Source organism: Parambassis ranga, chromosome 4 (assembly GCF_900634625.1).
Source record: "Parambassis ranga chromosome 4, fParRan2.1, whole genome shotgun sequence".
Lineage (NCBI taxonomy): Eukaryota > Metazoa > Chordata > Actinopteri > Ambassidae > Parambassis > Parambassis ranga.
Window position 1 is genome coordinate 7212185 of NC_041025.1, and position 26723 is coordinate 7238907.

The 26723-nt window shown below is 41.8% G+C and overlaps 3 protein-coding genes across 6 annotated transcripts; 2 read left to right on the forward strand and 1 right to left on the reverse strand.

The window, feature by feature from the left end:
• The first annotated feature begins 202 nt into the window (after positions 1-202).
• Positions 203-3953, forward strand: tmed5 (transmembrane p24 trafficking protein 5). Its single transcript, XM_028404701.1, has 4 exons — positions 203-519; positions 985-1082; positions 1174-1354; positions 1938-3953. Exons 1-4 carry the CDS (start codon positions 331-333, stop codon positions 2154-2156), a joined length of 687 nt encoding a protein of 228 aa, XP_028260502.1. The 5' UTR covers positions 203-330; the 3' UTR covers positions 2157-3953.
• A 745-nt stretch (positions 3954-4698) lies between these two features.
• On the forward strand, positions 4699-7212 carry pigc (phosphatidylinositol glycan anchor biosynthesis, class C). The gene is made up of 3 exons (XM_028404030.1): positions 4699-4769; positions 5320-5551; positions 5633-7212. Exons 2-3 carry the CDS (start codon positions 5324-5326, stop codon positions 6287-6289), a joined length of 885 nt encoding a protein of 294 aa, XP_028259831.1. The 5' UTR covers positions 4699-4769; positions 5320-5323; the 3' UTR covers positions 6290-7212.
• A 1019-nt stretch (positions 7213-8231) lies between these two features.
• On the reverse strand, positions 8232-26582 carry dnm3a (dynamin 3a). Of its 4 annotated transcripts, XM_028403138.1 has the most exons (22): positions 26240-26581; positions 25816-26031; positions 24305-24378; positions 23966-24115; positions 23656-23859; positions 23393-23491; positions 22556-22716; positions 22335-22477; positions 22111-22246; positions 21920-21987; positions 21707-21845; positions 21529-21615; positions 21370-21440; positions 21231-21291; positions 20432-20458; positions 19595-19708; positions 14439-14548; positions 11917-12022; positions 11113-11274; positions 10594-10817; positions 10357-10509; positions 8232-8629 (listed from the first exon to the last, which is right to left on the reverse strand). In XM_028403138.1, the coding sequence occupies exons 2-22, from the start codon at positions 25974-25976 to the stop codon at positions 8596-8598; spliced, it is 2484 nt and encodes an 827-aa protein (XP_028258939.1). In that variant the 5' UTR covers positions 25977-26031; positions 26240-26581; the 3' UTR covers positions 8232-8595. The 4 variants fall into 4 exon arrangements, with proteins under 4 accessions (XP_028258939.1, XP_028258938.1, XP_028258940.1 ...); XM_028403137.1 differs by having other exon boundaries at positions 25816-26581; XM_028403139.1 differs by lacking the exon at positions 20432-20458 and having other exon boundaries at positions 25816-26581.
• Between the last annotated feature and the right edge of the window lie 141 nt (positions 26583-26723).

The window sequence follows — 26723 nt, forward strand, 5'->3', positions numbered from 1 at the left end:
CCCTAAAAATGTGCCTGTTATTTGTGCTGCGTAAAATCGGGATCGCACGATGAAAAAAATATACATCCGATTTAATATACATCTCATTTAATAATAATAATAACATACCATAGCGAATAAGTCAACAATATTTGAAGGAGTAACTAAAATGCTGCAGTTTTAAACAGGCGGGGTCCTGAAGTGTCGACAGTCTGCAGGCAGAACATTTTAACAGAAGTCAACTTTTGGTGAAGGTAGCTAACTGCGCTGCCGCTTCCTCATTAACATAGCGGGCGGCTGCAGTAACGCCGTGTTTGGCTCTTTTGGATATTTAGGCACGTATGTTTGACTATGGAGCTAGTCCGGGCATTTCTATGTGTCCTGTCCGTATTTATGTCGCTGGTCTCGGAGAGGTTCGTGGTGCTGGCTGCCTTCTCTCAGTCTATGGACAGCGACTTTACGTTCACACTACCTGCCGGGAGAAAGGAATGTTTCTACCAGACCATGAAGAAAGATGCCTCACTGGAGATTGAATATCAGGTCATAAACCTTCAGATTACTTGAATAATCTGGTATAAAACCGAGAGGCTACCTAAACAAACAAGCAAAAACTTCATGTCTACTGCGTTCTGTAAAACCCTGCACCCTCCAAAGAGTCGAAGTTGTTAATTAACCCTTTAATAATAGTTATTTTTCGCATGTATTCTACACCTATTGCCACGATCAAATCATCTATAGAGAATGAGCAGGTTATGTGGCTCACACCTTGGGTGTCATATTGTTGGGAACCTGTTTTGCCGGTCAGTGAGCAGGTTACAGCACAATGAATATCTTCCTGATGTGTGTAGAAGATATTAATTATCAGGGTTTTACTATTAGTGAGTTCCTGGGGAAGACATCCCACCAAAAAAGGACAATTAAACTTGCAGTAGTGTAGCATCAACATACATCTGTTTCCTAGTATGACTGCCCCATTTACTTCTGATTTATTTCCACCATCACCAGGTATTAGATGGTGCAGGTCTCGATGTAGACTTCTTCATCTCTTCTCCTTCTGGCCAGTTGCTGTTCAGTGACTACCGCAAGTCAGATGGTGTCCACACGTAAGCAACATAGATCATAAGTGAAAGAGACACTCATGCTGTGTGTGCAAGTGTCTGCATGGTCTTTCTCACTGCTTGTTCTCTCTTCCAGCTTAGAAACTGAGGATGGAGACTATATGTTCTGCTTTGATAACACGTTCAGTGCTGTCTCTGAGAAGCTCATCTTCTTTGAGCTCATCTTGGACAACATGGATGGAGATGAAGACCCAGACAACTGGAAGGAGTATGTTCATGGAACAGACATCCTGGACATGAAGCTGGAAGACATCATGGTGAGAGTGTTTTCAGGCCTGTTTTAAATTTGACATGCATGTATGTGTGAGGCCTTTTACTCTGAATTGAGACATTAAACTTCTTTTTTTTAGTCTAAGTTGGTGTGTGAGACTTTGTCCCTTTATTATTTGCCCTTGAGATATTTGTCACACTGCCACATATGCTCACAGGATTGACACGTGACTGAGTGACCCAATAGGCTGCCAACACAAAAAGGCACGCCATCCATCACATGGAGGCACTGTCATAAAACCAGACAATGTCATGAACTCTCACCTATTAGCACATGACGGCACATTGTTTCAGCTTGCAGCATATTGGCCTGCACCACCCCCTCACTAGAACCAGCTCTAATTCGTGTCAGAAGTCACATCACTTGGTAAAAGGCAGGAAATGTGCTTTCCAGCTGTGTGGGGAGAAATTCTTTTCCTTATGGAGGAAGCAACATACCTGATTGCTTTGTTTACAAAATGAGATTGACCATTGTGCTGTTCTCTATTGTGCAGTTGTTTGCATTGGGCTTATTTACTTTAAAGGGATTTGTATTGTGAAAGTCTGACCTGCTTATCTCCTCTCCTACAGGACACCATCAACAATGTGAAGAGTCGCCTTGGTAAAAGTGTGCAGATCCAGACAATGCTGCGGGCGTTCGAGGCCCGTGACCGCAATCTACAGGAGAGTAACTTTGACAGGGTGAACTTCTGGTCGGTTATCAATCTCGTTGTTATGGTGTTGGTTTCAGCCCTTCAGGTCTACCTCGTCCGCTCGCTGTTCGAAGACAAAAGGAAAGTTCGTACATAACACCCCACCACTGTTGAGGGAAAGGGAGAAACTAACACAATTGCCCATTAATACCATACATTTGGAATTTTTCAGCTGGTCTTCTGGCTTGTGACTCTTTAACACAAGATGTCATGTATACATATGCACACACACATTCAGTCTAAGATTCAACTGGAACTTGAGGATGAGGTTTGGAACAAGAACTGACCCCAAACACATGACTTCTTTTCTACAGGAAAGAAGTCTCTGTATCTCTAAAACTATATTTTTTTTGTTTATTATTCTTCCTAGCTACTGTAGTTCTATACAGAAAGTGACATTACAAGCATGTTTCGGACTATTTTTCTAATGGAGTCTAAAGTTGCCAGGCCAAGATTTGTCCTTTTGTTTGGACGAATATTGAGTGTTAAACAAAATTAGATGAAGAAATGGTGTGTTTGGAGAATTTCTTTCTGCCAAAGAAAAGCAGGAGATGCATGACGTCTTCCCCATGCTGTCAAAAATGTACATTTTTATGTAACTACGATGCCTTAGTGATTTGAATTTAGCCTGCCAGCCTTTTTTTCAGTGTGAGAGAATATTTGAATCATTCTCCTGTTGCCACAAACATTTATGTTGTCACAACTGTGTCATGCTTAGATTCTAATACTGAAAAGTATCATTTTGGGAGGGATGTGCTGCTATTGCTGCTCTTTGGCATCCAGGAGCAAGAGTGTCTTAATGACTAGTGCCCTACTCTCCTTTGCCATGATTTGCGACTTGTATGGCTGCCAGCTCCACTGTCCCAATGGCTGCTAGTGAGTGTCTTCTTACAGCCACCTACTGTGTGAAGATGTTGAGCCCGCCTGTCTATCTGGTGACAGGAGTCTATTTCTATCTTACTGACACCTGGAAGGTCATTACCACTACTACATTGCACTGCTTAGTTTAAGTTGCACAAATCATTCACAGCCTTGACATCAGCCTTCTACTAAATGTTCCTATGTGTGTATTTAATCAGAAAATACAGGTTTCAGGAGCAAACATTGCTTATTAACATCTGATTATTGCACCGTTTTTATGCCACAGAATAACATTTTTTGTCTTTTTGTTACATAATTTAACACTTTGAGCTCTCAATTGTTTGGGGGAGGCCGAGGGGGAAACAACTTGTCTTGGTATCAGAGGCAGTAAAGAGATTTTTGAAATACAGATGCTACTGTGACTTGGTGTTTATAGTTTTTATATGCATTTCCTAAGCTACAATGATGAAACCTGGCTGGAAGCTTCATGTTGCTGTCTGAATTTGCGCTGTGCTCTAAGATAAACATCATACAGTGAGTTCATGCCTTTATTGTTTACACAGCCTTATGTTGGAAGTGCTTAAAAGTAGTAGAAGTTTTAAAATTAAACAATTTTGCTATTCAGTATGTGCATATATTACACTGATATTTGTGTATACCTACAGTAACACATCTGGTAGTGTAAAAGTGTCATTCTCTGACCTAGTTTCAGGGCTTATTCCTTATCCTTCAGCTGATGTCACCCTGGCATCCAGTGTTTATGTGTTGTTTGTCTGAAAAACTATCATGGATTTGTTACAAAAAACATTTTCTGAACTATTTTAAAATTAATCAAAATTCTATAAAAATAAAATACATTTTAAAAACTATTTCTATGTTACTGAGATGTTTGAGTCAGCAACAACATTGTCTGAAAAATATTTTTTACTATTCTGAAGGTGCAGTGGAAGAAGCAAAAGTGATACAGTATTTATTCAGCTAATGTCCTATAGTTGTAAATGTGTATAAATTAAACAGTACAACCTTTTTCTGACCTCTGTGTTTTGTTTTGTGTGTAAAAAATGTATTTTGTTTTGCTTATATGTACAAAGGATCTGCCATTTTAGCAAAATCTGGTAGAAAATCCAGCATGCTACACTTCTACTTTTTGTCTCCTTGTGGGTGTGGGGTACAGAGGTGTGATGATAAACACTGTTCTAGTGCAAGTAAGGTACAGTGGATAGCTGAAAGGAAGGGAAAGTCTATTAGGGCTTGGCTGTTTTGTTATCTGCACACTGATTTATAATCCTTACAGGCCTTTCTGATGCTGCGTGGATGATGCAGTCTTCTGAGATGCTATTACAGTGCAATATCTATAAATACATGAAGCATATAAATTGTCCTTTTAACAAAACTGAACGTTACCGTGTATGTGGATTAGAGGAGATGGCAGATGGAAGAGGCGGACGTACTGTGGCAGTCGGTGTTAGCCGCTTCTTTGAGCTGACAGATTTACTGGCTTCCTGAGTTGTTACCAGGTGGGCAGGAGGCTGTGGTGTATAGACTGAAGAGCTGTTGTTATGATATTGATGACTCAGGAATATCACAACATGATGAACATTTTTGATATATTTGTATTTGTAAGTTTCGAGCTTACCTTTTAGCAGGCCTGAATGATTTCATTAACGTTCACCACTGACACATTGACACAAATAACTGTCTGACTGACAGATAAATTGCAGCGCTTTTTAAAAATACAGATATAAACCCCAACAGCAGGGGACGCTGTGAGCGCTGATGTAGTGCTTTACTTCCGGGATAATGACGTGAAGAGATTGTAGCATCGTCGCTGAACGAAATCCCATCACCGGTAGGTGTACAAAATCCATGAAAATATTTATAAAGATATTATTGGCAGGTTTTAACATATCATCGGTTATATACACATGCGTAGCCATGGCCTGTCTTGTTGTTATCGTGGCGTTAAAACCGGAAGTGCCGGTAGTTCCGTAGCCCTGTTAGCCGTAAAAGCTCAGATCCATTCACTTGACAGCAGAGACATAAAAATCAAGGCCATGTTTAATGTAGGAGTTAGATCAATTAAATTTTTGTAGTTCAAAACCATCGAAAGGTTGGAGCTAATTCTGTGTTTAAATGGCAAATCTTCAATAAACCTCCACCTCCATTCCTCCTAATGTGTTGTCTACTATTATTTGGTCTTCTCTTGGCATTATGCTACATAAAAGCTCAAACAGGTTTTTAGATAAACCTGCAGCCAGGGGGCTCAATGTTTAGGAGTTGACCACAATGGTGTTTGCTTTATCTGTAGATTAAAGGCAGAAAAATCACACATATAAGCTCAAACCTCACCCCTAAATGTAGATGCTTGGTAAATGCTGCCATATTGTGTGTGTGTTCAGGGTGATGGGGCCGGACGGAGCCCCAGGTCCAACTGTTCCCTGGCGAAAGGTGCTGTGGGAACGGCAGCCATTCCCTGATAACTACGTGGACCAGCGGTTCCTGGAGGAGTTGCGGAGAAATGAGGGCATCCGGCAGTATTGCTACTGGGCTGTGGTGAAAGAAGCAGGCATTGTAGGACAGCAGCTGTCCTGCGTGGCCATTTTTATCACTCTCTGGCTCTACATGGAGCAGGTAGGTCTTCAGGACAATTTTGTCTGCAGTTTGTTTAGCAGACTTGTTCCTTTACTGAATGGATCTCTGATTTATCTACAGGGTCTGTTGCCCCCTGAGACGCTGTTGTGGATCAGCCTTGCCAGTGCCCTGCTGGGTTATGGGCTCCATCAAGCCTTGACGTCTCATGACGAATCATGCAGTGAGCCTCACACTCATTTGGCTGATTTACAAAGTGCCACCATTTTCCTTTCCTTCACCTTTGGCTTCTCCCCAGTTTTTAAGACTCTCACAGAGTCTGTGAGTACAGACACTGTATACGCCATGTCTGCTGTGATGCTGCTGGCCCACCTGGTGTCATTTCCCTATGCACAGCCCTCACCTCCTGGTAGCCTCTCCTTAAACGCAGCCCTGTTTGCCTCTGTGTGCTTAGCCTCCAGACTACCCGGGACTCTGCACACTTTTGCCATGCTCAGCTGTGCCCTGCTGGTGTTCGCCCTGTGGCCCTGCCTGCTGCAGAGACTGAGGGAGAATGCCTCTCGCCAGTTTACTGGGGTGTGTGTGGGAGTATGTATTGCAGGCGTTGGAGGGCTGGGGTCCCAGTCGCCAGGAGGAGCTGTGCTGTTAGCTCTGGCCCTAGGTTGTGTCACTTTGCTTTGTCCCTTGCTGCTAGTCATGCTGCAGAGACACAAGGACAACATCCACGGACCTTGGGATGAGGCTGAGATTGATGAGGACATCAGCCGCTTCCTTCACTAACTGACAAAGTCAAGACTAACACTGACCACTCCTGAACAAACTGACATTTATAGAGAATTTTAAATACGTCAATTTATTGTCAGGCTGCAGCTTTGGTGGTGCTGCACATGTAATTAACAAACTCTTTTGCCACTGGTCCTTGTCTGTTTGGTCAGCCACGTCATTCTCTTGCAGGGAATATGAAGATGTTTTTTGATATCATGCTGCTAAGGTCTTGTAAATATTAACCTCAGAGTCAGCGCAGATAGTAACAACTAATGCTGACTTATTAAGCACACCATGATGCTATGCACCAATTTGATATCAGTGATGTTTTAATAATCTTTGTGCTATGTCTCTTTAGTTATTGCTGATGTGTATAAATGAATATATTAACGAACAGTGTTTACAAACAAGGGCTATGGTTCAAATAGAAAATGACACTTTAATGGATGTGAGGGTATTTTTTTTAAGTAAGCTACAGTATTCCCTCATTGTTTTTTAACAGAGACAAGCCAAGTTTTAGCTGGAATGCACAACAAGCCTTTTATAACTATAATGTAACTGTGGCCTCAGGTCATCCCATCAGATGTACAAAATGATCACTTGAACATTTGAAATTATAAATGTGTAACTGTTTTGATGTTTGCTTAACAAAACACTTTGTTGTCATTTGTATTCAGGACTAGTTTCCGCAGCAATCAGTGAAAGTAGCGAGCTTAGATGAGAACTGTAAAAGTGTAGTATTGCTGCTGTCAATCAATAACAATGAGAAACACCTGCTGTGATTGACATGCTACGTCACGCCGCAGACAGACGCATGGCGGAAGTGGAGTTAACCAACGCCTCTGAATGTTCATCAGTCACTGAAAACTAAATGTTTTTATATATATATATTATTTGCTGTATCAATATATTAAAAACCAAACACTTTGTGTCGCTAATGTTGTGGTTTGACCCACCGTGCAAACAGATGAACAGCCTGACAGACATACAGCAGGAGTTCAGCCTCCATGGTCGCTAGGTGTCATACCTTCGCTACTTCTCTCCGGGTCTTCATGGGTCCGCAGACCGAGGGCTGTGACTGTGGTTTGGATGATGTGTCGGCGCCATTGTCTCAGCAACGTTACAGCTGAGGCCTGACTCTTAACACACACAGGTTTAGTCCGGCTGACTGTGCGGCCTTCAGAGAACCACGGACCACAGGCGGAGAAGGCGCCCTGGTAACTGCGCGTCACTGGCTGTAATTTACGCCAATAAATAAAGACACAAATAATACCACGAGAGTAAATATAAATACAACTTCAACTCCACAGTATTTCAAAAATGTTTAAATATTATATTTAATAAATATTATTAATCTGACAGCTGTATTTCCTGTTCAGCTGAACTTTTAAATGTCTAAAACACATTAAAATTATACATGTAAATTACGCCACATGGCATATAGTGCAATGTAATTAATTAAGTTTTTTCACATACTTTTTCTTAGCTCTGAAAAGGTGGACATTGATCTAATTGAGTATTATAACAATAATAATTTAAATACATTTAAATTTCAATGCGATACAGCCTATTAAAAACATGTGAGTACATCCATCATATTACCTTGACTTTGTGTAATTCCTCAATGCAATTATGTTTTTGTTTCTAATTGAAGTGAAAACATCTGATTGTGATAAATTATTGCATCTGATAATAATTATTGTAAACATTATATGCTTATATTCTAGTGAGGATAAACAGTATTAGTTGCGTAACAGAGCTTGTGCAACACTCCTGAAGTCCTCCAAAACACCCATTAGGTTTTTTTTCTCCATGAATTTCATCTAGCATGCTGACCTATACTATACTACTATCTCAATGGGCAGCACTGTTTTTTTCTTACAAAGGCCACAAACATGAATAAAAGTTTTGACAAAAAATAAAAGTTGAAAATGTGATTAAAAAAACAGGATAGATGTTGAAAAATAAAACTGTTTATTCACAAACAGTAAAAATAGTGCATATGTATTTTCTTTTAACAGAATAATTCAGAATATTCACAATTGGTATTTTTATGTACATAACGTTCAGGCACTTGAGAGAAGTCAGCAGACAGTCGTGCACATTCCTGTATTTATAGGCAATGATATTATGTACAAAACAGGCTCAGGACGGAGTGAATTTTGCAGACAGCAGCTCCCAAAGGTGAAGAAGAGAAGCTCCGCATAGTGCGTCAGCTGGATTACACATCAAGCAGGTCATGATTGTCTCTGGGTAGCAGTCAGCTGCAGCTGGAAGGCCCACATGGGCAGATGGGTAATGGAGTTCTGAGGAGGGAGGACTTATTTCACATTTGGGATTGCTGGTGGGGGTCTCCTGGAGAGAAGATCAGATCAAAGATCTTAATACAGAGTTTAATCTAATATTATTATAAATGAATGATGGAAAGTAGCTTGGCTTCACCAAATGGTCTCACATGGTTTGATTTCAATACAGAGTTAAATGATCCAAAATCGTGTGAAAATGAAAGAACACAGAATGAATCCTCTGATGATGCACAGATTATCTGCAGGCTGTTATAAGGAAGCTCCACCTCTAGCAGTTACAACAGAAACATGCATTACTGTTTACATCATTTATTACAATCTAATTATATCATATAGGATAAGGCTGTATATCCAAATCAACAGCTCAAACATATACATTTCATCACCACGATTTAGGAGTGTTTGGTGAGACGGTGCTGTCCTTAACCACAGGTTTTTAATGAGTGACCCAACAAACCATCCATCCATCTTTTGACCCCGCTTTGTCCTGCAGTGCAGGGTCACGGGGGGGTTGGAGCCTATTCCAGCTATCTACAGGTGAGAGGCGGTGTACACCCTGGACAGGTCACCAGTCCAGCACAGGGCCCCAACAAACCAATTACAGTGATAATGTCTCATCCGTTTTCGTCCTACTTCTGGTTTGTCTAGTTACACAGGGGCTAGGTTTAAACTGATTTTAATAGCAGTCGGTTAACATTCACACAGAAGATTATATACCAGCTTTGTAGCTTTACATACTCAAGTTTCAACAAACAACCACATACACATGTTTGTAATGCAAGTCTGCATCTCAACTGCATCTATAAAACACGGCATGAGCTAATTGCTGACCCCAGGATTAGGATGTGGTCATTAAAGACAAGAAAACTATTACACAGTTACATGGTGTAGTGGATGGGTTTGGCAGTGTTTGAAAGCCGTGAGAGGAGATATGAAGGGTGAGGGGAAATGATTGATTATTGCTGCAGGATGGACATGAGAACATTAGAAATTAGATTTAGCACGGAACTAACCAGATGTAGCTGTGTGAATCAGGGTCGCAGCTGTTCCCTGTACAATATTTATCTGCATATATATTTATTTGCACATAATGGCACATATTGAATTATCCAGGTTTTCAGTGTGTGTACATTAATAAGAAATAGAAATGAGGCATATAGAAGTCATTGTGTGTGCCATGCTTTGAATCAAAGGGGCATAAGGTTGGATAGAAAGAGCCATGAAAGAAAAAGACTGTAAGCGGGAAAGAACCTAAAGAACCATTGGAGAGCACAAAGGAAATGAGGCAGAGAGAAAAAGAAGAGACAAGCCAAAAGCAGGGGAGTAACCAGTGAAAAAAACAGAGAAGTGAAGAAATAGTACCAGAAAAAAAAGGTACGGGTAAAAGGAAAAAAATAATGGTTACTTCTTGAAGGAAACTGAGGAAGGCAATAAAACAAATGCATGCTTGGAGAAAAAAATGGGGAAAGGGGGATGAAGGAAAGAGAGAAAGATGAAAACTTGACAGTGTGCTCAGCCTGTTGTCTCTGGCTCAAGTAGAAAGCTGCATGGAGAGAAGTCCTGTCTACTGAGGCTGATGGGAATGAGAATATGAGAAACACATTTTCCAACAGACCCCCACCCAGCTCAAATAACAACTTTCTCTACCCCTGTGCCTGTGGAGGAATATCTGATTGTGTGTTTGTGTATAAATGCCAAATGTCTGCTGAAACCTGGAGGTCGTAATAATGTGGTAGGTCAGGTTACAGGACCGAATTTCTATGGTGTGAGAGTTACCTTGGCACGCTGGTTGGAGCACGGTTGTGTTGACCAAGGTGCAGATGAAAGCTGTCAGAGGAATGGTTGGGTCCGGTGTGAGGCAGTCGAGGAACAGGTGGAGCATGGCCACGCATCCCTGGCTTCCCTGCACTCACTGAGTTTGTGGGAGCACTAAGAAGAGAAGAGAACCTACAGGGTTGCTTTTTCATTGCATGTATCTACAGTAAATGTGCTGTACTGTGTGTATGTTTCTACCTGGTGGGTTGTATCCAGGAGGAATCTACAGGCGGAGGCAGAGGGGTGGTGCAGGTAGAGGTGGAGATCTCTCCGATGACAGTCAGCGCCTCCTTCAGGGCAGCGTGTTTGTGGAGCACTTCCACCCGGTGCTGCTGCTGCTCTGGTGACTCATCCATCAGCGCTGAGCATTCTCCCAGAGCGTAGAGCTGGGCCAGGAGCTCAGAGCTAATGAACTCCTTCACCTACAGAGAGGGATTGTAAACTGCTGTGACAAGTAAAACTGTAGACTTTGTAAAGTGATATTTCTCTCAGAATTTGGGTTATGACTGTAAATTTTTAAAGGGGTGGTTTTCCTCCTAAGGTTTCGTTTTTTTCTAGTTGTTGGGCTATGATCAAAATATGTGTAGATTGTGAATACATGTATACTAGACAAAGAAAGACTTTATCTTAAGATTATTAAGTTACTGCATGAGACTTTACTTACATGGAGGAGAGGAGCTTTTAGAGGATTTAAAAAATGTAAAAGTAATAGCTTACACTGTTGATCATGAGGTGCATAATGGTCTTTGGCATTAAGTCCCGGACAGTCTTATAGATTATGTTCATGTAGGAGTCAACCAGGTTACTAATGGTCTCCACTTGACGCTCCAGCTGTGGATCGCTGAAGTTATCAGGAGTTCCATTTCCTTGTCCATCCACCTATATGACAGACAGACAAGTTAGGACAATATACAACTAACTCTATGCAAACAGCCCTTCCATTTTAACCATATAACTTAGTGTAATATATCAGCAGTACTGAGATAACACAGATGGTAATTTCATGCTTATACAGATGTCAAGTGATAAAGAACTGTTTTATGAGTATTGCCATATCTTGTCATCTATTTTATGCCAGTGACAAGAAGAAACACATTTAGTAGGAAAAGAACAGGGAGAGCTGCGGAATGGACTTTGAAAGAGGGAGGTAAGGAGGAGTGGGCTGTAGAAAAGGGGGTGGGGGGTGGGGGGGTTGTGAGGGACAAGGAACTGCTGATTAGAAACAGACTAGAACACACACACGTACACACATACACATATTGTAGTGACATCATGGACCAAGAATGCTGTGCTAAAGAGCCAACGACAGAGCGAGATGGAAGGGGTGGGGGACTTTCTTTTTTGCTTTGGCAGGGGGAGAAAAAGGGGAACATAGAGAGAAAGGGGTGGTGGGGTTATGGCTGGGGGTTTAAGGTTAGCAAAAGGCAATGAGTGCATTTAACACAAAGGTAAGGTGTGGGCAGGTGCAGCTAAGGTCAGGGTTGGTTTTAATTAGGTTGAATTAGGGGTCAGAGTACTAACTTTCTCAGGGTAGACTCCAGCCCGTAGCAGAGAAGCCTTCCAGCTGTCCAGCTCCTCCTGAGAGTTACAGGCCAGTTCCAGGCATTTGTAGTCCTTATACACGTTCCTGCAATTGATTACAGTCCAGTCAGATGTCTCCGACAAATATGTAGTGACTACACCACAATACAGAATTATATACATATAACTTTACAAGACATAACAAAAACACAAGTTGTGGAGAGCATGGCTCAGTCAGTGCTTACTTCAGGAGGAGAATGATCAATGTTCAGTGATTATATACTACAACAGCTATTAACCTGACTGACATTTTTTAAACATGAGGGGCTAAAATGCACCAGGACCACAGGCTAGACTGCAGTATTGTAACTTTTTAGTAAATCTTTTTCATGCACCCTCGACCCTCTCTGTACACTTGTCAAATACTATTGTGACAAAAACGCCTGCAAGCATAACACACTGCAATTTGTATACAGTGAAAAGTTAACCCTCTCAGGATTTAATAAAAATCTTAATTAAGTGTGAATAATTCACAACATGTCTTAGCCAAAATTATGACTACAAAGTGGTGTCACAATCATAGTCTATTGTGTTTAAGTGGTTTGCCTGGTTGACCATCTGATGTCTCAAGGATTAACAGAGACAATTTGGTTTTATGTAAACCTGCTCCATGCTAGGAAGTACGTACGGAAGGAAGTACAGCATCAACAAATGACAACTTCATTTAGTATATTAGACCAGAGAAGACTCTGCAGAATCACATGTAATATAGTACGCTATCAAACAGAAAAAGAGAATGAAGGAATAATGGACAAATCCATCCATCCATCCATCCATCCATCTTCTGAACCTGCTTTGTCTTGTAGTACAGGGTGGCTAAATCCTATACCAGCTATATCTATCTATGGGCGAGAGGCAGGGTAGAGACACACACAAACTACAAGCTTTTCATCTATTACTCCCCTAAATTCAGTGCTTGGCATGACCACCCGTACTGCAGCTTAGTAACATTATTATCATCATCATCAGTTTTCTCACTCTTTCCTCTCGTGTCCCTCGTCGCAGCATCTTACCATCTCTATGCTTCAGCTGTGGGGTGAGCACGGCAAAGTAAGAAATGAACGAAAGGATCTGGAGCAAGCTGTGGCCCATCTGTTTAACATTTTTCTTTAATCACTCACTTGTTTCTTTCCTCCTTTTGTTGTTCCCTTCTCACATTCAGAACACATAGCAATTAACCTCAAATATGTGAAACCTTTGTGTGTGAGACAACAGAAACGGAGATGAAAACAGATCTGGCTGCAGCAACAGAGCACTACATGGAGAGAACATGAAATAGGTTTTCGTGTTTGTGTGCTTATGACTAAGCTAGGATGGGTGAGGCTAATAAATCAGGGCGTGGTGGCTAACAGACAGGGCACCAGGCCAACCATGACAATACAAGAGTGCCATTACACTAAGGATGCTAAAATTTGTGTACACGAGTGAGCACCGATAAAACCACACTTAAAGCTGATTTATCTTTTTCTATTATCTCCTCAGCTTTGGGCTTGTGTGTGAGTTTTTCACTCATCTTTAGGAATTTCTGCACAGCTCTGACTGCTTTAGTTTTGAAGAGTTTCCTGAGGTCTTTGATTACCGTCAGACAGGGACAAAGCCACTGCAATGTCTGCCCCCCCCCCCCCCAACACACACAAATACAGAACGAGAAACAGAGCGAGTGAGGGCGCAGGAAAGAGGGGAGTTGAGGGGGTGGGGGGGCGCCACAGGACAGACTTTGACACATTCCTGGCCGATGGCTCAGATACTCTCTCTCCCGCTTTCTTTCTCCTCTCAACTCTTCCAGTTCTTCTCTCTCCCTCCTTTTTGTGGTGAGTCGAGCAATTCTTTCCAAACAAGAGCAGCCTCATCTCTGATCCAAGCTCTCTGGCTTTGATTAGCTGCTTAATGAGCCTGCCGTCGGTATGCTGTGGTCTATACGCACTTTTTGAAGGCACATACACACATGCATAAACTTACACATGCACTTACAAACCCAGTTTGTGTGTCCGAATGCAGCATAGCACAAAATTATAAACAAAGCCCACATGCTCTGGTATAATCAGCCAGGATTTGAGCCTGTACCAGTTCCTACAGTCCCTCTCTTTCTCTTTTATGCGCTTCTTTTGTCTCTTTGTCCTTTTCAATCTGTTTCACACACGTAAACCCACAAACTTTAAACTGAACTCTGCTAACAACAGTCTGGCATATACTGGAAGACAACAACAACAAAACAATACACACACTAGAAAGCCTCTTGGATATCCTCTAAGTTCCGGTGGCAAAGAGGTCAGAGGAAGGGCAAAATCCTGTTCTGACATCTCCTCCCATTCCTCCTCTGACATGTCCACCCATGTAAAATATCACCAAAATTTCAGCAAGCAGGTGACAAGAACAGAACTCCCTTTTCTTTCTCAGACACTTACTCACCAAACAGACACATACACACACACACACACATAAATCCAAACGTAAGCACAAACCTCGACTCTGTGTTGAAGATAGCGAAAACAAATTTGCTGGACATAAAGCCCCTTTCCACATCTCTGAGCATTAGGTTGTCCAGAGGAAGCATATACTTCTTTTCTTTTTCCTGGAAAAGAGAGAAATATGAAAAGATTAAGTTTGACAGAGCTATCCAAAGTAAAATATAATGTCACAAAAAGGTAACACAGGTGTATATACAGCAAAGAACAACATAGATCAAGGCTCATTCACTTGGTGAATTTAGCTAAATTTACTGTGTAAGGTAGTAATATATTAGCCTGTTCCACACTAGGAAGGGGCATCACTCCATCGCTGATAGAGATTCAAGCCCTTTTAGTGAGCATGTTCATGTGCCCATGGAAGAAGGGACAGCCCCACAAGATGTTTCCCACATACACAAGGTTGTGTGTACTTGTGTACTGCTGTCCTCTTAAACACTTACAACAACTGGACAATGTAAAATGTCAGTCACGACTATTGTTATAATTAGCAACATATTTAGACAAGAATTTGATATCACCCGGGACAAAAGCCCCCAATACCAACTGGATGAAGCATCACTGAAAGGCTGACTGAAAGTTCAGTTAGTTTATTAATGCCATGGTAATTATAGTTATTTTAGTGGTTATCACACGACATGCTAACAGTACATGTTTATGCATGATGTTTTTATGTTACTGGACACACTTAAATAACATTTTTGATGCCTTAGGACATTCTAAAATGATAAATGAACCAATGCCTTTGGCATCATAAGATGCACCATGCATTATAAGTGTGTTCTAACACTAAACAAAACGGCACTACACAAGTGAGGGAGGTGAACAGCGGAGCATCCAAGTTCATATAAGATGATGCGTCGGACTGTCAGACAGGAACAACATACTACCTAGTAAAAGAAAGTCTGAGGGGAAAGACTTGCCATAAGTCTATAGTCTGTCATCACCATAGGGACTTATGAATGACAGAGCACAGTTGGAGGAGTGGAGCAGCCAGTGTGAGTAGAACCAGACAGTATGGAGGCAGGGTACAGAGAAGAGAAGCAGGGAGGGAGGGAATGAGAGGAGGAGTACAAAAAAGAGGGCGAGAGAGGCCAGGCCCACATGTGAAAGTCATTACTCAGACTCAAGCTCTAACACAACATTTCTCCTAAAGTGAAACCCATCCCCCCCTCTTCTCTCTCCATCTAACCTTTGAGAAGGGGCCTTCCACGGAGGAGAGTCACAGATGTAGTGAAAAGACAATGACAATAGGAGAGAAAAGATATACAAATAATAATGCTTCAATTCCCCCTTTCTCCTTACTCTTGCAAATATAGGTGCCCTCTAAATCCTGGATAGGGTCTCTGGTGCACATGTGTGCCTGGGCATGTGCCATATGAAATCTTTTGGTAGTACATTTGGTCTTTTCTCGCTTAGTGCTCCCCTGAACCCTACGACTCTCTTCCTTTGCTCCCCTTTCCTTTTTTTCCAAAGAGGCCCACTTCCTGTAACAGAGGTATAAAAAAATGACAGAACGCGATTGGCGCTCATACAGCAACATCTGGGATCGCTTTAGACAAAGGGGAGGAGACTGGAGCGAGTATAGGGTGCTCTGATGGGGTAGAAATAGAAACTAGAGATGGGAAAGAGAGGAAGAGGAGGGATAGAGATGGATAGAGGGATTGAGGGAAGTAAAATTTGCAAAAGTAGACAAGGAAATGTTGAGGAACATAGCAGGAGAGAGCGTGCAGAAGAAGTGGGGAGAAACTGCAGACCACTCCAAAGTTCATTCCCCATGGGTCCCATCAACCCATATATGGCTGCTGAGTTCCTCCCTAACTCTCTCGCCTTCTCTCACTCCCCTTATTTCCTTATGCCTTCCCTGAGTGAACAGGCAGATCCCTAGCTGAATGAGTGAATGTGCCACGTCAAGACTGGATACTACGCTGGGACACAGCCCTGCGGACGACCGACTCAAGATACGCCAACATCTCTGAAGGATGGGACACCCAGCTGGGAGGATGTCTGACGCGTGTGTGTAAACCTCTTGCCTTGCAACGCAGCATAAAGACCGGATAAGAAAAAAAAGAATAACAGAGGAAACCTTTTGCCTGTCTGCCTCCGGCAGGACTGCTAACGGTCAACTAGAAGATGGAAAACGCAAGGCCGAAGAGAAGAGAAAGTGAGAAAGGGTCCTGCTCCGTCATCCCAGTGTTCAGACTACCTGTTCAGGATCTTACTGGTGTACAGTAGTCTGCACATTGGTTAGACTGTGCAAGGAAGTGCCTCAGCAGCCTACACTAATAACACTTACATATACACAGCACCACAACCTGCATGTTGCTGAGACTCATATAGGGTCTAATATTCTCATCTATTGCTTGCAGATGTAGGAATGCCTGTAAGTGCGCATATATATTATAAATAGCTTTCATTTCTTCAGACACTGTGATCAACTCTATATGAAGTCTTGCAATGCAATGTCTCATTTCGTAGCATGTCACCTTGAATGAAGTTTAAGGCAAAGATGTTTCCCATTCAAGTAAGAGGGGCTCTAACTTGTGAATGACCGTTGTTTTACAGTTTGAAGGTCTTAAAGTAAGAGGGCCTTAAATGAGTTAATCAGCTGAACATTTGTTACAGAAATTCAATCTAGAGAAACTATAAAATATAATCCACACAGCATATTGCATTGAGTATGCTGTTTCTGTGTATGTGCATCTGTGTAGCAAAATGATAGTTTTTGTGTTTACAGACATCTACTACTGCTACCACTACTTTGTAGATGCATGTGTGCATGTGTATATGTATGGCATTTTCCCAGTAGCGCTCAGGATGGTTGTGAAGCATTGTAAATCAGAACTGTTGTGTCTCTCCTTCTTAGAGACTAATGGATTTGAGATATGGAACAGGCCTGGCACACACACAGAGGGGTGCATGTAGATTAAGCGTATAGCCATGAGCCGTCTGTTTTTCTTCAGGCTGCCTGGTGGAGCCCTGGCAGGCGAGGGCTGATGGAATGTATGTCTGTTCAATGTGCTGCAGAGATTAAACTCTGAACTATTACCCAGCATCTCTCAGTGTGAGGTCAAGACAGGGTACAACTATTGTTGTAAACAGATAGTTGATGCAATGCTCAGCCTGAAAGAGGTTAAAACCAGTGTATGTGTGGAAGTAACACAGGGATGGTGAGGGAAAGTTGGAAGGAGAGTTTTTTGGGGGGTGAAATGGGGGAGGTTGGTAGAAGAGGGGTATTAATGAGAGAGACTATAGGGGAGATGAGAGGAGAAGAGGGGGAGTCAAAAGGGGAGGTCTGCAGTGTAGAAACAGCCATGTGGGATTTCTCTGGGCAGATCTTGGAAGCTGGTGTTTGGACAAAGCTTCAGATTTTCCAGCCAGGAATGTGCACAGTCCCAGGGAGACTGCCAACCACAGAAAGGGGGAGAACGAGGGTGAGACAGACAGAGAGTCAGAGAAAGGAGGAGTAAAAGGCAACAGAGGCAAAAGAAAATGGGAAATAAAGGGGGGCAGCAGTCAAAGCAAAAAGAAATGTCTGTGGAGGTAGTGTGGGCGGAGAATTATGAGAGCGGGAACTGTAAGAGAGAAGAAGCAGACGCTTGGCTTGTGTGACTGCGTGTGTGCGCACAGTGAAGCATGTGAAAAGGCCATAGATCTGATCTGCAGTGATAACATGGGTGACTGAAATTATATTGAAGACCACAAAACAAACACACAGCAGATAACCTTGCAGCATACAATGGATGGGCAAAAATGTAACAATAACTGCACAAACCAGAGAACCAAAATTACTTGGTATGGGTTAGTTTCTTTATATTCATTGCAATGCTCCCATGGTGATCTGCAGACAGCCAAAGTTTGTTGATATAATGTGGTCAACAGATATTTGCTTGCCTGCCTTTGTATTATTTCTTGCAGATGTGCCAGGTCTGCATCAGTGAGTTGATTTGTAAATTGCTTAGTATGGCAATGACAGCAAGAGAAAACCTATAACATTGTGTGTGTGTGTGTACAATATGCATGCCTGGGGCTGTGACTGGAACACTGTGTTTAAGCAGTTCAGTGTTTATATGAAAAGTGACCATGTGTCTGTGTGAGTGAGTGTATATTTTTCTCCACTATTTGCATGCCACATTGTTTACATCAGAGTCTGCATGTGTACTGTATACTGTATATACAACTTTGTCTACTGAGTGTACTAAGTGTGTGTGTGTGTGCTGTCTTAGTTTGGCTTGGGGCAGCTCCAGCTGTGTCAGAGTGAGCCGCTCCAAATGCCTAAACTCCCAGAAGAGGAAGAAAGGAGGGAGTAAGGGGGAGGAGGAGGAGGGGGGAGCTGGACGAATGGGGTTGGGAGGGGGTTGTCAGAGGAATGAATAGGGAAAATGGTGGGGTTCAGTTGCAGGTCCAGGTGGCAGGAGGAAAAGCAACAGTTAGATAGAAAAAAAGGAGGATTAGATATGTCCTTTCAGCTGGAATGTGAGAAAACTTCCATTCTGACAGGAGTGTATGTTTAGTTTTCACCCTTCCATCTATGTTAGTGCAGTTACCAAAAACTGTAAAACTATTCCGCATATGGTTACCTCCAACCACACACTTCTCAATCTGTCAAACAGTACAATTCGAGTTCATCAGCAACATCAGGATTGTTAACCATCCATCAACAATGTTTGTTTACAGGTGCTTGTGTGTATCCGTATACAAATGTTGCAACATGTGTTCCCTCATCTGATCTGCCTCCCTCATCTCTGCTCTTCCTTTTTATGACATCAGCTGTGACCAGATGAGACTGTTGTGGTGTGTCTGCCTGTCTACACTTGCTGTGCAGACCTTCTGCTCCTGTACAGCAGGCACAGACAGGCAGACAGATGGCAGCCCCACTGACATCAGAATAGAGGGACACTCGGACCGCTCTGCCACCTACTCCAATAAAAAAGCAGTACCATCTCTACTGAAGCTGTGACAATATCAACATATTGTAGCATTCCATGCTACATATGTTTTAATAAAACTTCTGATGACTCCAGGGTACTGTTTCTGTTATACTGATTTAATAAAGTGTAACAATTAATAACCTTTAGTAATATGTATAAACACACACACGCTTGTGACTGTCAGATTAAAAAACGGTAATAAAATGTATGTGAAGACCTTACCACATCATCCTTGAACCAGGAAAGGGTCTCTGCAGAGAGGATAAACCAGTAGTCTCTGGCTCTACCTTTCATAATGCCGATGTTGTGGATGGTCAGCCAGCCTTTGCGTATGACCTGCACGACAAGCATTGGTAAGGAATTTAGATGTCAATACTGACATGATCAGTGCAAATGTGCTGAGAGCACAGGTTTATAGCAAGGTGTAAGATCTATGCAGGTTGGAGAGTGAGCCTCGCTGATGATAAACAAATAAATAAAAGCAAGAAACACTAAAAGAAGAAAAAAAAATTGTGCAAGAAAGACAATATGTGAAGTAGATACACATCCTGTCACAATCACCAAAGCATTTCACTGAACACTGGTCGACATAAGAGATCTGCAAGTAAAGAGAGCAGTGAGCATAGAAATGAGAGTCACATTTTGAAAAAAACAGGATGGAAGAGACTTGGCAAATGTGACACACAAGGACACTGTAGAGGAAAGATGTACAATGATTAAAGTTACAGGAAATAAGACATAATACCAAGATATGACATTCACATCCTGCAAATGAGGAAAGTGTGCACATCTGTACATATTTATGGAGCAGGGGAACTACAGGGGATGTGCATTGCTACGGTGGCATACAGAGAAGTTGAAACAGGTGAAACAGTTCCTGACTTTAGTAAAGTATCAGTTACACATGACGAATAAAGATTTATAGAACTTCAAAAGGAATGTTGCCAGAGTGCATCATTTCTGCCATCAGCAGCATGCCAACCCAAAAACATTAAGCTTGACTGTATCTCCAGCAGAGGCAGCAGAGAGTAAGAAAGCTTAAAGAGAATGGTATCCTACTATAAGACTTGAAGGAGGGGCCACACCCTGGAGAAAAACAGAAGACGATGAAGTTAACTTTTACATCATATGACTTTTTCTTGGGATGATACTGATGTCTTATCATTTAATAGCAAATGTTGATCAAAACAGCCTGATACTGTGCAAATAACTTGTTCTTTTTTGTTCTATATGCTGTGGCTACATATTACTGTTCTTTAACAAAGGTCATCAATCATACTTCAGGTTTCCTGACTATTACTGGAACTGTGTTTTTAATTATCACTGCTCCCATATGTCACACCAATAATATGTTGCACATTAATCATAACAGATTGAGACAAAAATGCCACTTTTTTGCTTGACTTGACTCCAGGGAAATGGCAAGATGAACTATGGCTACATTACTGGAGCATAAATGCTGTTCAGTAAAATCACAAATGTTCAAAATTATCTGTAGCTGTAAATGCTGGTTAATGCATAACATATGTGACAATGATTTAAGTGAGAAGAAGATAAAAGTTTCTGTTTATACCCTCATGAACGCAATTTGTCTCATTTGAATGTTTTGACACTGTTATTAATGGTTAAACAGTAACAAAGATTAAAAGACACAGCCAGTCTACGCTTTTGTCAATGATAAAAGTGTAATGATGGACCAATGGACTGGGTGAACACTGAGGCTGACCATCAGCTGTTTGACCATCATAAATGTCATTTGCATGAGTAAAAATTACAAGAAAAATACATGTAAAAGATACTTGCGCCAGAATTTGTCATTCATGTCAATTAATGAATGTCCATTGTAATGAATTCTCACCTGGTTTCCTGCCATTCCTGCAAATGTCTTCTTATTACATTGATTGCTGACCTGCTGGGAACTGGAGGCAAGAAGACCAATTCTTACAGTATTTACTGATACGTTGTGCAGTTCATTTAAATCCAGTGCTGTTACTTACTTAGTGAATCCAATGAAGTCTTCATGGTTGGTATTTATGTAGGCAACCTGTATGTCAACGAGCAACAGTACCTAAATAAAGATGATATTCATAAGTTAGTTTAATATGCAGCATTTAAAACAAAATTGTGAATGCAATGTGTAAATATGGGTGAAAGACCTGTTGTCTGCATTTATTCTCCTGTTCTCGAATTTCAGTGGTTACAATTCTCTCCGTCTCATCTCGCAGCCTGGGAAAAGAACTGAGCTGTAGAGGGACACACCAGGCATAAGACACTGTTCACACCATTCAATGTACAGGACGTTGCACGAGTTCAGGACACAAGTACATTTTTTACCTTGTTGATACACTGATAAACCGTGGTGATTAGTTCTTGACCGACCATGTCGATGCATTTCATGCATGGCCCTTTAATACTTGATATCTGTTTTTTCACTATGGCCTCGAATGCCATGTCAGGAGTGAACAGGCCTGTCCTGCAGGAAAAAATAACCATTACAAGAAAACTACATGATACAAACATATATATTCTCAGAAAGCTCCACTGCACCTGACTCCATGGGTGTTTCTGATGGCATAGTTGATCTCCTGTCGCATCTTCCTCTCATCTGACTCAATCTAAGGGCAACAGCACATCATAAGTCACCAGTTGAGGATGAGGAGAATTATATTGATGAGTAAAAAGTATTCATGTTACGAGTATATGACTATCTGAACACTAAATCACACACAAAACCTCACCTTGACTAGTTCGTAAGGAAAGCGCTCATGGAAGATTCGATTGATCCTGGCACCTCCTGACAGATGAACAGTATCGACTTTATCACCCGAGCCCTCAATTAGCTTCTCAAAGTCAACAGCCAAGCGCTGAACTAACCTGGAAGACAGACCCAGAAAAAAACAAATCTAAACATGAATATGAAAAGACAGTTTATAGACACACACATGCATAGGGAATGACTGACTGTAGCATTGTCCTGGTCCTGCGTGAAGCATCATTAGGACTATGCTGTCTGTACTCTTCAGCCTCTTTGTTTAAGGCCAGAAGTTGGCTCTGGAGATGACTACGGAAGTTTGGCAGTGTGTCTCGAATGTGGTTTGTCAGTTGCTGCAAACAAAAACAGTCAATAACAATCCATTTCATAATGCATTTGCATCTCTGTTTATGTACAAGTGCATTTTTAACCTGGTTAAGTGTTCTTTGTAAATATGGGGTCCCCATTCTTTTAGCCATGTGTTTGTAGGCCGGATGGGAGATGAAGAACCTCTTCTCAGCCTCCAGAGCTGCCTGAATGTCCTTTTTCCCATCAATGTCCTTCTGACTGCGATTCACCACCCCTATGTAACCTAAGGAGGATTAGGTTAAAGGGTTATTAAGTGACACAGTACGTAAGACAATGTGCAGCAAAAGAGAGAGCATTCAGGCTTCTGATTTAATGCAGATTCACAACTTGCATTTTTTGACATATCTTTGGGAACTCTTTCCAGACTGCCATTTGCTCCATTATGACTATATGTTCCATGCAAGCAGGAAATTTGTATTTGTTTGTGCAACAGCATAGAATGTGTAAAGAGAGCCAAAGCCCCTATTTAACACAGTAATAGATATAATAGCACAAGGCTTCATACGGATCTAATGTTTCAGCTCTATGCTGATACTAGGCCTGTTATTTCAGTGGGCTTCCGTGTCTAATGCATTTGCACTCTAGGAGAGGCATGAAGGATCCAGCACCTGGTGGTGCTTTACCCAGTCTGTACACTGCCCCAGGAGCCTCCTGCACATACACCACACAAATCAATGGCATAAACAGTATAATCTGTTTTCCTCTTCAACACACACAAAATAACAATTGCACACATAGAGACACACACTCTCAGTGGCACTACAGACTTGTCATCAACACCTTGCATATCCCAGTACTTGACTTCTGGCTGTTAATCGCATACACAAGGCTTACACCTTTACACAGACAAGATTGCGCGAACAAACAAACATGTACACACACACACAAAAGTATCACACCTCTGCGGAGGGGAAGCAATCTGTTCTCTAGTATCTCCCTGGCATCTGTTCCTTCATCCATCAGGTCCAGTTTTGTGATTACACCAACTGTGCGCAGACCTAAAGGGAACATTAATCATTTTATTGCCTTGCATATGTAATTGTATACCGATGGAAATAAGAATGGTACATTGAGTATTATAATATTGGATTAACTTGCAGTGTGGAAAGACAGCAGAGTGAAGAGCTGCAGTCACATGATACTATACATAGATGCAACTTGCCTTGTGGGTCAACATCTTTAGCCAGTTTAAGTGCATCAGAGTTCGCCAGGTCAGTGTTGGCAGGTGTGACAGCCAGGATGAGACAGTTCTCCTTACAGATGTACTGCATGATCATGTCTCGTATCTGGTACTCTATGTCTGCTGGCTGATCGCCTACAGGCACTTTAGTGATGCCGGGCAGGTCCACCAGAGTCAGGTTCAGCACTTCAAACATACACATACAGGTGGAGGAGCACAAATAAAAACACCAATCATGGTTACATCAGGGAATACTTTATATGTATATGCACACAAATGCACACTGTGTTACCATGTGGTGAGTAAATCCGCAGGTTGATGGGCAAAGGAGAGATGGCTTTATTAGACCCTGTGAGTCTGCGTGTGTCTGCTTCAATTTCTTTGCAGATCTCATCAAAATCAGTAAACTTCTTTCCTTTACAGTGGAGAAATTCGCCATACTCTGAGGAAACAGACACAGAGGAGAAAAGGAGGAGGAGATATAAAACAGATTTAAACATAGGATGTACAGCTAATGCAAAAATACTATGCATCCTGCCACCCTGCTACTTCTATACTATCACACTGCCATCTGGTGGCAGATTTTGATACAGGCTACAGTTCAACCAATGTACCATGTGTGCTTGCTTACCTGTATTGGCATTTAATAGCTGGAGGACTAAAGGTCTGCGAGTGACAATTCCTGAGCCCCGTGGAAGGAAATCTCTGTTGGAGAAGGAAACACACTCTTACAAACTCTTCTCAATCTCTTACAAACTCTTCTCAATCTTATTATAACATTTTAACTATTTTACATATTATATGCACATACAACCATTCAACTAAATTCATATAATTTGTAAGAGCTCTTCTAGCAATGGGAGCACAGTCAGCTTTTTATAGGAACAATATCACAAAATATGAGCAACTTGAACAGGAAGGCCAAAACAGGAAGGTTTCCATATGATCAGCCCAACTTGGCTTAAAGCTAAATGTAGCCTTAAGTACAAAGAGCCAGAATGCACATAGTAAAAAATAACCCTGCTCCTTCCGAGTAAAATCAGATTCAGGAAGTTTGCTTTATTACATCCTGTCCTAGATACAACTGCGGGTAGTGTCCTCCACAAAAGGGTGTCATAACAAAGCCATGGCTAAGACAATGAACTGAAGTACGTGATAAAACATCAACACACCCTCAGGAAAGCCAGCATTAACAGCCTTTTGCAGTTACTGGCCATGATGCATATTATGGCCTGGATGGTCTGCCGCTCTAGACAATGCACAACTAGGTCTGCTTCGGTTAACAAGGCTTTACTGTCTCATCCATGGCCGCAGGAACCTGGAGGACTGCCGACTTGCTCAACAGAATTCCTTTCTGATAGTAAGACTTAGTCTCCACATTACACACCAAGGCACTTTAACTTTACTCAAACAATTGTGTTATTCATGATAGGCCTGTGTTATTTTTAGGGGCTTGAAAATCTATGAAAGGTCAGAAAAAAATTATGATTTTCAGTTCAGTTTTGGTGAGCTAAATGCTGTTGCTATTATGTCTCAAGAAAATAACCTGCATCCTACACTGGCAACACTACACAGCCAGTCTGTGAGATAAGGTGCTGTACTGGTGCAGCACTTCAGTCCAGCAAATATAGCCATAATACTAGAGCTGGGTGGGGGCCATGATATGGAAAGTATGAACACAGTGAGTTGCCTTTAGTTCTTGTTTCACTTCAGTGAAATCAGGCACATCCCAGTTTATTAACATCTTAATGCCCGATAAATACAAGCAGTAAACAAAAATTCATACTAGCAGAATTACTATGAACATATAACCATTTTTGCAAACATTTTTTTCTGACGTCATTAGTGTACTCAAAGACAGTCCTGTAACTGTTATGGAAAAGTTAAGGTTAGTAAATAAGCTTAGTTGTAATTAATGTTGTTTGACAAATCAGTTACAACTTAATAATGAAAGCAACATTTATCTTGTCTAATGGGATGTTCTTAAAATATTAGAAATGATCTGTAAATAATTAGGTAACTAATCTGTAACACACAATGACAGTAGTGCTCCCTGCTTTCTTGTCTTAAAACGCCTACATGTAGATTGTCCGAAATGTCATTTATTGTACAGATCTGAGAGAGTGTGTGTGTGTGGTTTACCTCCCCACAAAGTTTTCCAGCACTGAGCTCTTTCCTGCACTCTGGCCGCCCACCACAGCGATCTGGGGCAGGTAGAGACGGCAGCTCTGCCCCACGTTGTTCAGGGCATCTTGAAGCCGGTTGACCAGCGGGATCAGCTCCTCCATCCCGCGGTTGCCCATCGCAACAGGGGAGGCTACCTGTCCAGCTGCTTCTGAATCCTGTTTTCCTCCGGTTCTAGTCCACACCAGTCGACAAAGTAACAATCATACCTAATGTTAAATTAATAGCACTATTGTTGTTGCTGATATGCGAAGAAAACCCGACAAATAAAACTGTTTTTGAAGGTCGGTGCTAACTTTTAAAGCTCCCAATCTTCAGCAGTCGCTAGCACGTTACAATTAGTGCGTCTGGTAACGACGGCAGTGTTCACGTTTGTACTCACGTCTCCGAAAAAAGCGCGACAAAGACATTTCTGTTGTCCTAAAACTTTAAAAATCCATTAGTGTATTTCTACATGTAAACTCCGGACACATCTAAGGAGTTGGTCGCTGGTCACTGCGCTGCGTTTGGTCCTCCGTGGAGACGAGAAAACATTTTGCTTTGACAGCTAACGGAATAAAGTTTTCTGCGCATGCGTGGTAATGAGCAACTTTAACTCTGCAACCCCCTTATACAGAAGACAGACAAACTTAGGAGCCAATTATGAAAGTACTCTTAGACTTATCAGACACCGAGCAACGTTCACTCCTTTGGCCGACACTCAGCTATTTGAAATGCCACACATCCAGTGAGGGAAGGGCTTCACTGCAGCCCTATAAACACTGCAACCAGAACCAGAGCGCACGATTCATCTACTGTAAATAACGCTGCAGCATTCTTAGCCAAGGAGGGAGTGTGCACTATGCAGCTCGCTGGAAACCAGATCG

What these genes read in the sequence shown, in the direction of transcription:
- tmed5 (XM_028404701.1), top strand. Translation starts at nt 331, where the DNA reads ATGGAGCTAGTCCGGGCATTTCTATGTGTCCTGTCCGTATTTATGTCG. An exon ending in CACTGGAGATTGAATATCAG is followed by an intron (nt 520 to 984) that starts GTCATAAACCTT and finishes CACCATCACCAG; the next exon opens with GTATTAGATGGTGCAGGTCT. An exon ending in TGAAGCTGGAAGACATCATG is followed by an intron (nt 1,355 to 1,937) that starts GTGAGAGTGTTT and finishes CCTCTCCTACAG; the next exon opens with GACACCATCAACAATGTGAA.
- pigc (XM_028404030.1), top strand. Translation starts at nt 5,324, where the DNA reads ATGGGGCCGGACGGAGCCCCAGGTCCAACTGTTCCCTGGCGAAAGGTG. An exon ending in TCTGGCTCTACATGGAGCAG is followed by an intron (nt 5,552 to 5,632) that starts GTAGGTCTTCAG and finishes ATTTATCTACAG; the next exon opens with GGTCTGTTGCCCCCTGAGAC.
- dnm3a (XM_028403138.1), bottom strand. Translation starts at nt 25,976, where the DNA reads ATGGGCAACCGCGGGATGGAGGAGCTGATCCCGCTGGTCAACCGGCTT. An exon ending in GCGGATTTACTCACCACATG is followed by an intron (nt 23,860 to 23,965) that starts GTAACACAGTGT and finishes GTATGTTTGAAG; the next exon opens with TGCTGAACCTGACTCTGGTG. An exon ending in AGAAACACCCATGGAGTCAG is followed by an intron (nt 21,846 to 21,919) that starts GTGCAGTGGAGC and finishes TTTTTCCTGCAG; the next exon opens with GACAGGCCTGTTCACTCCTG.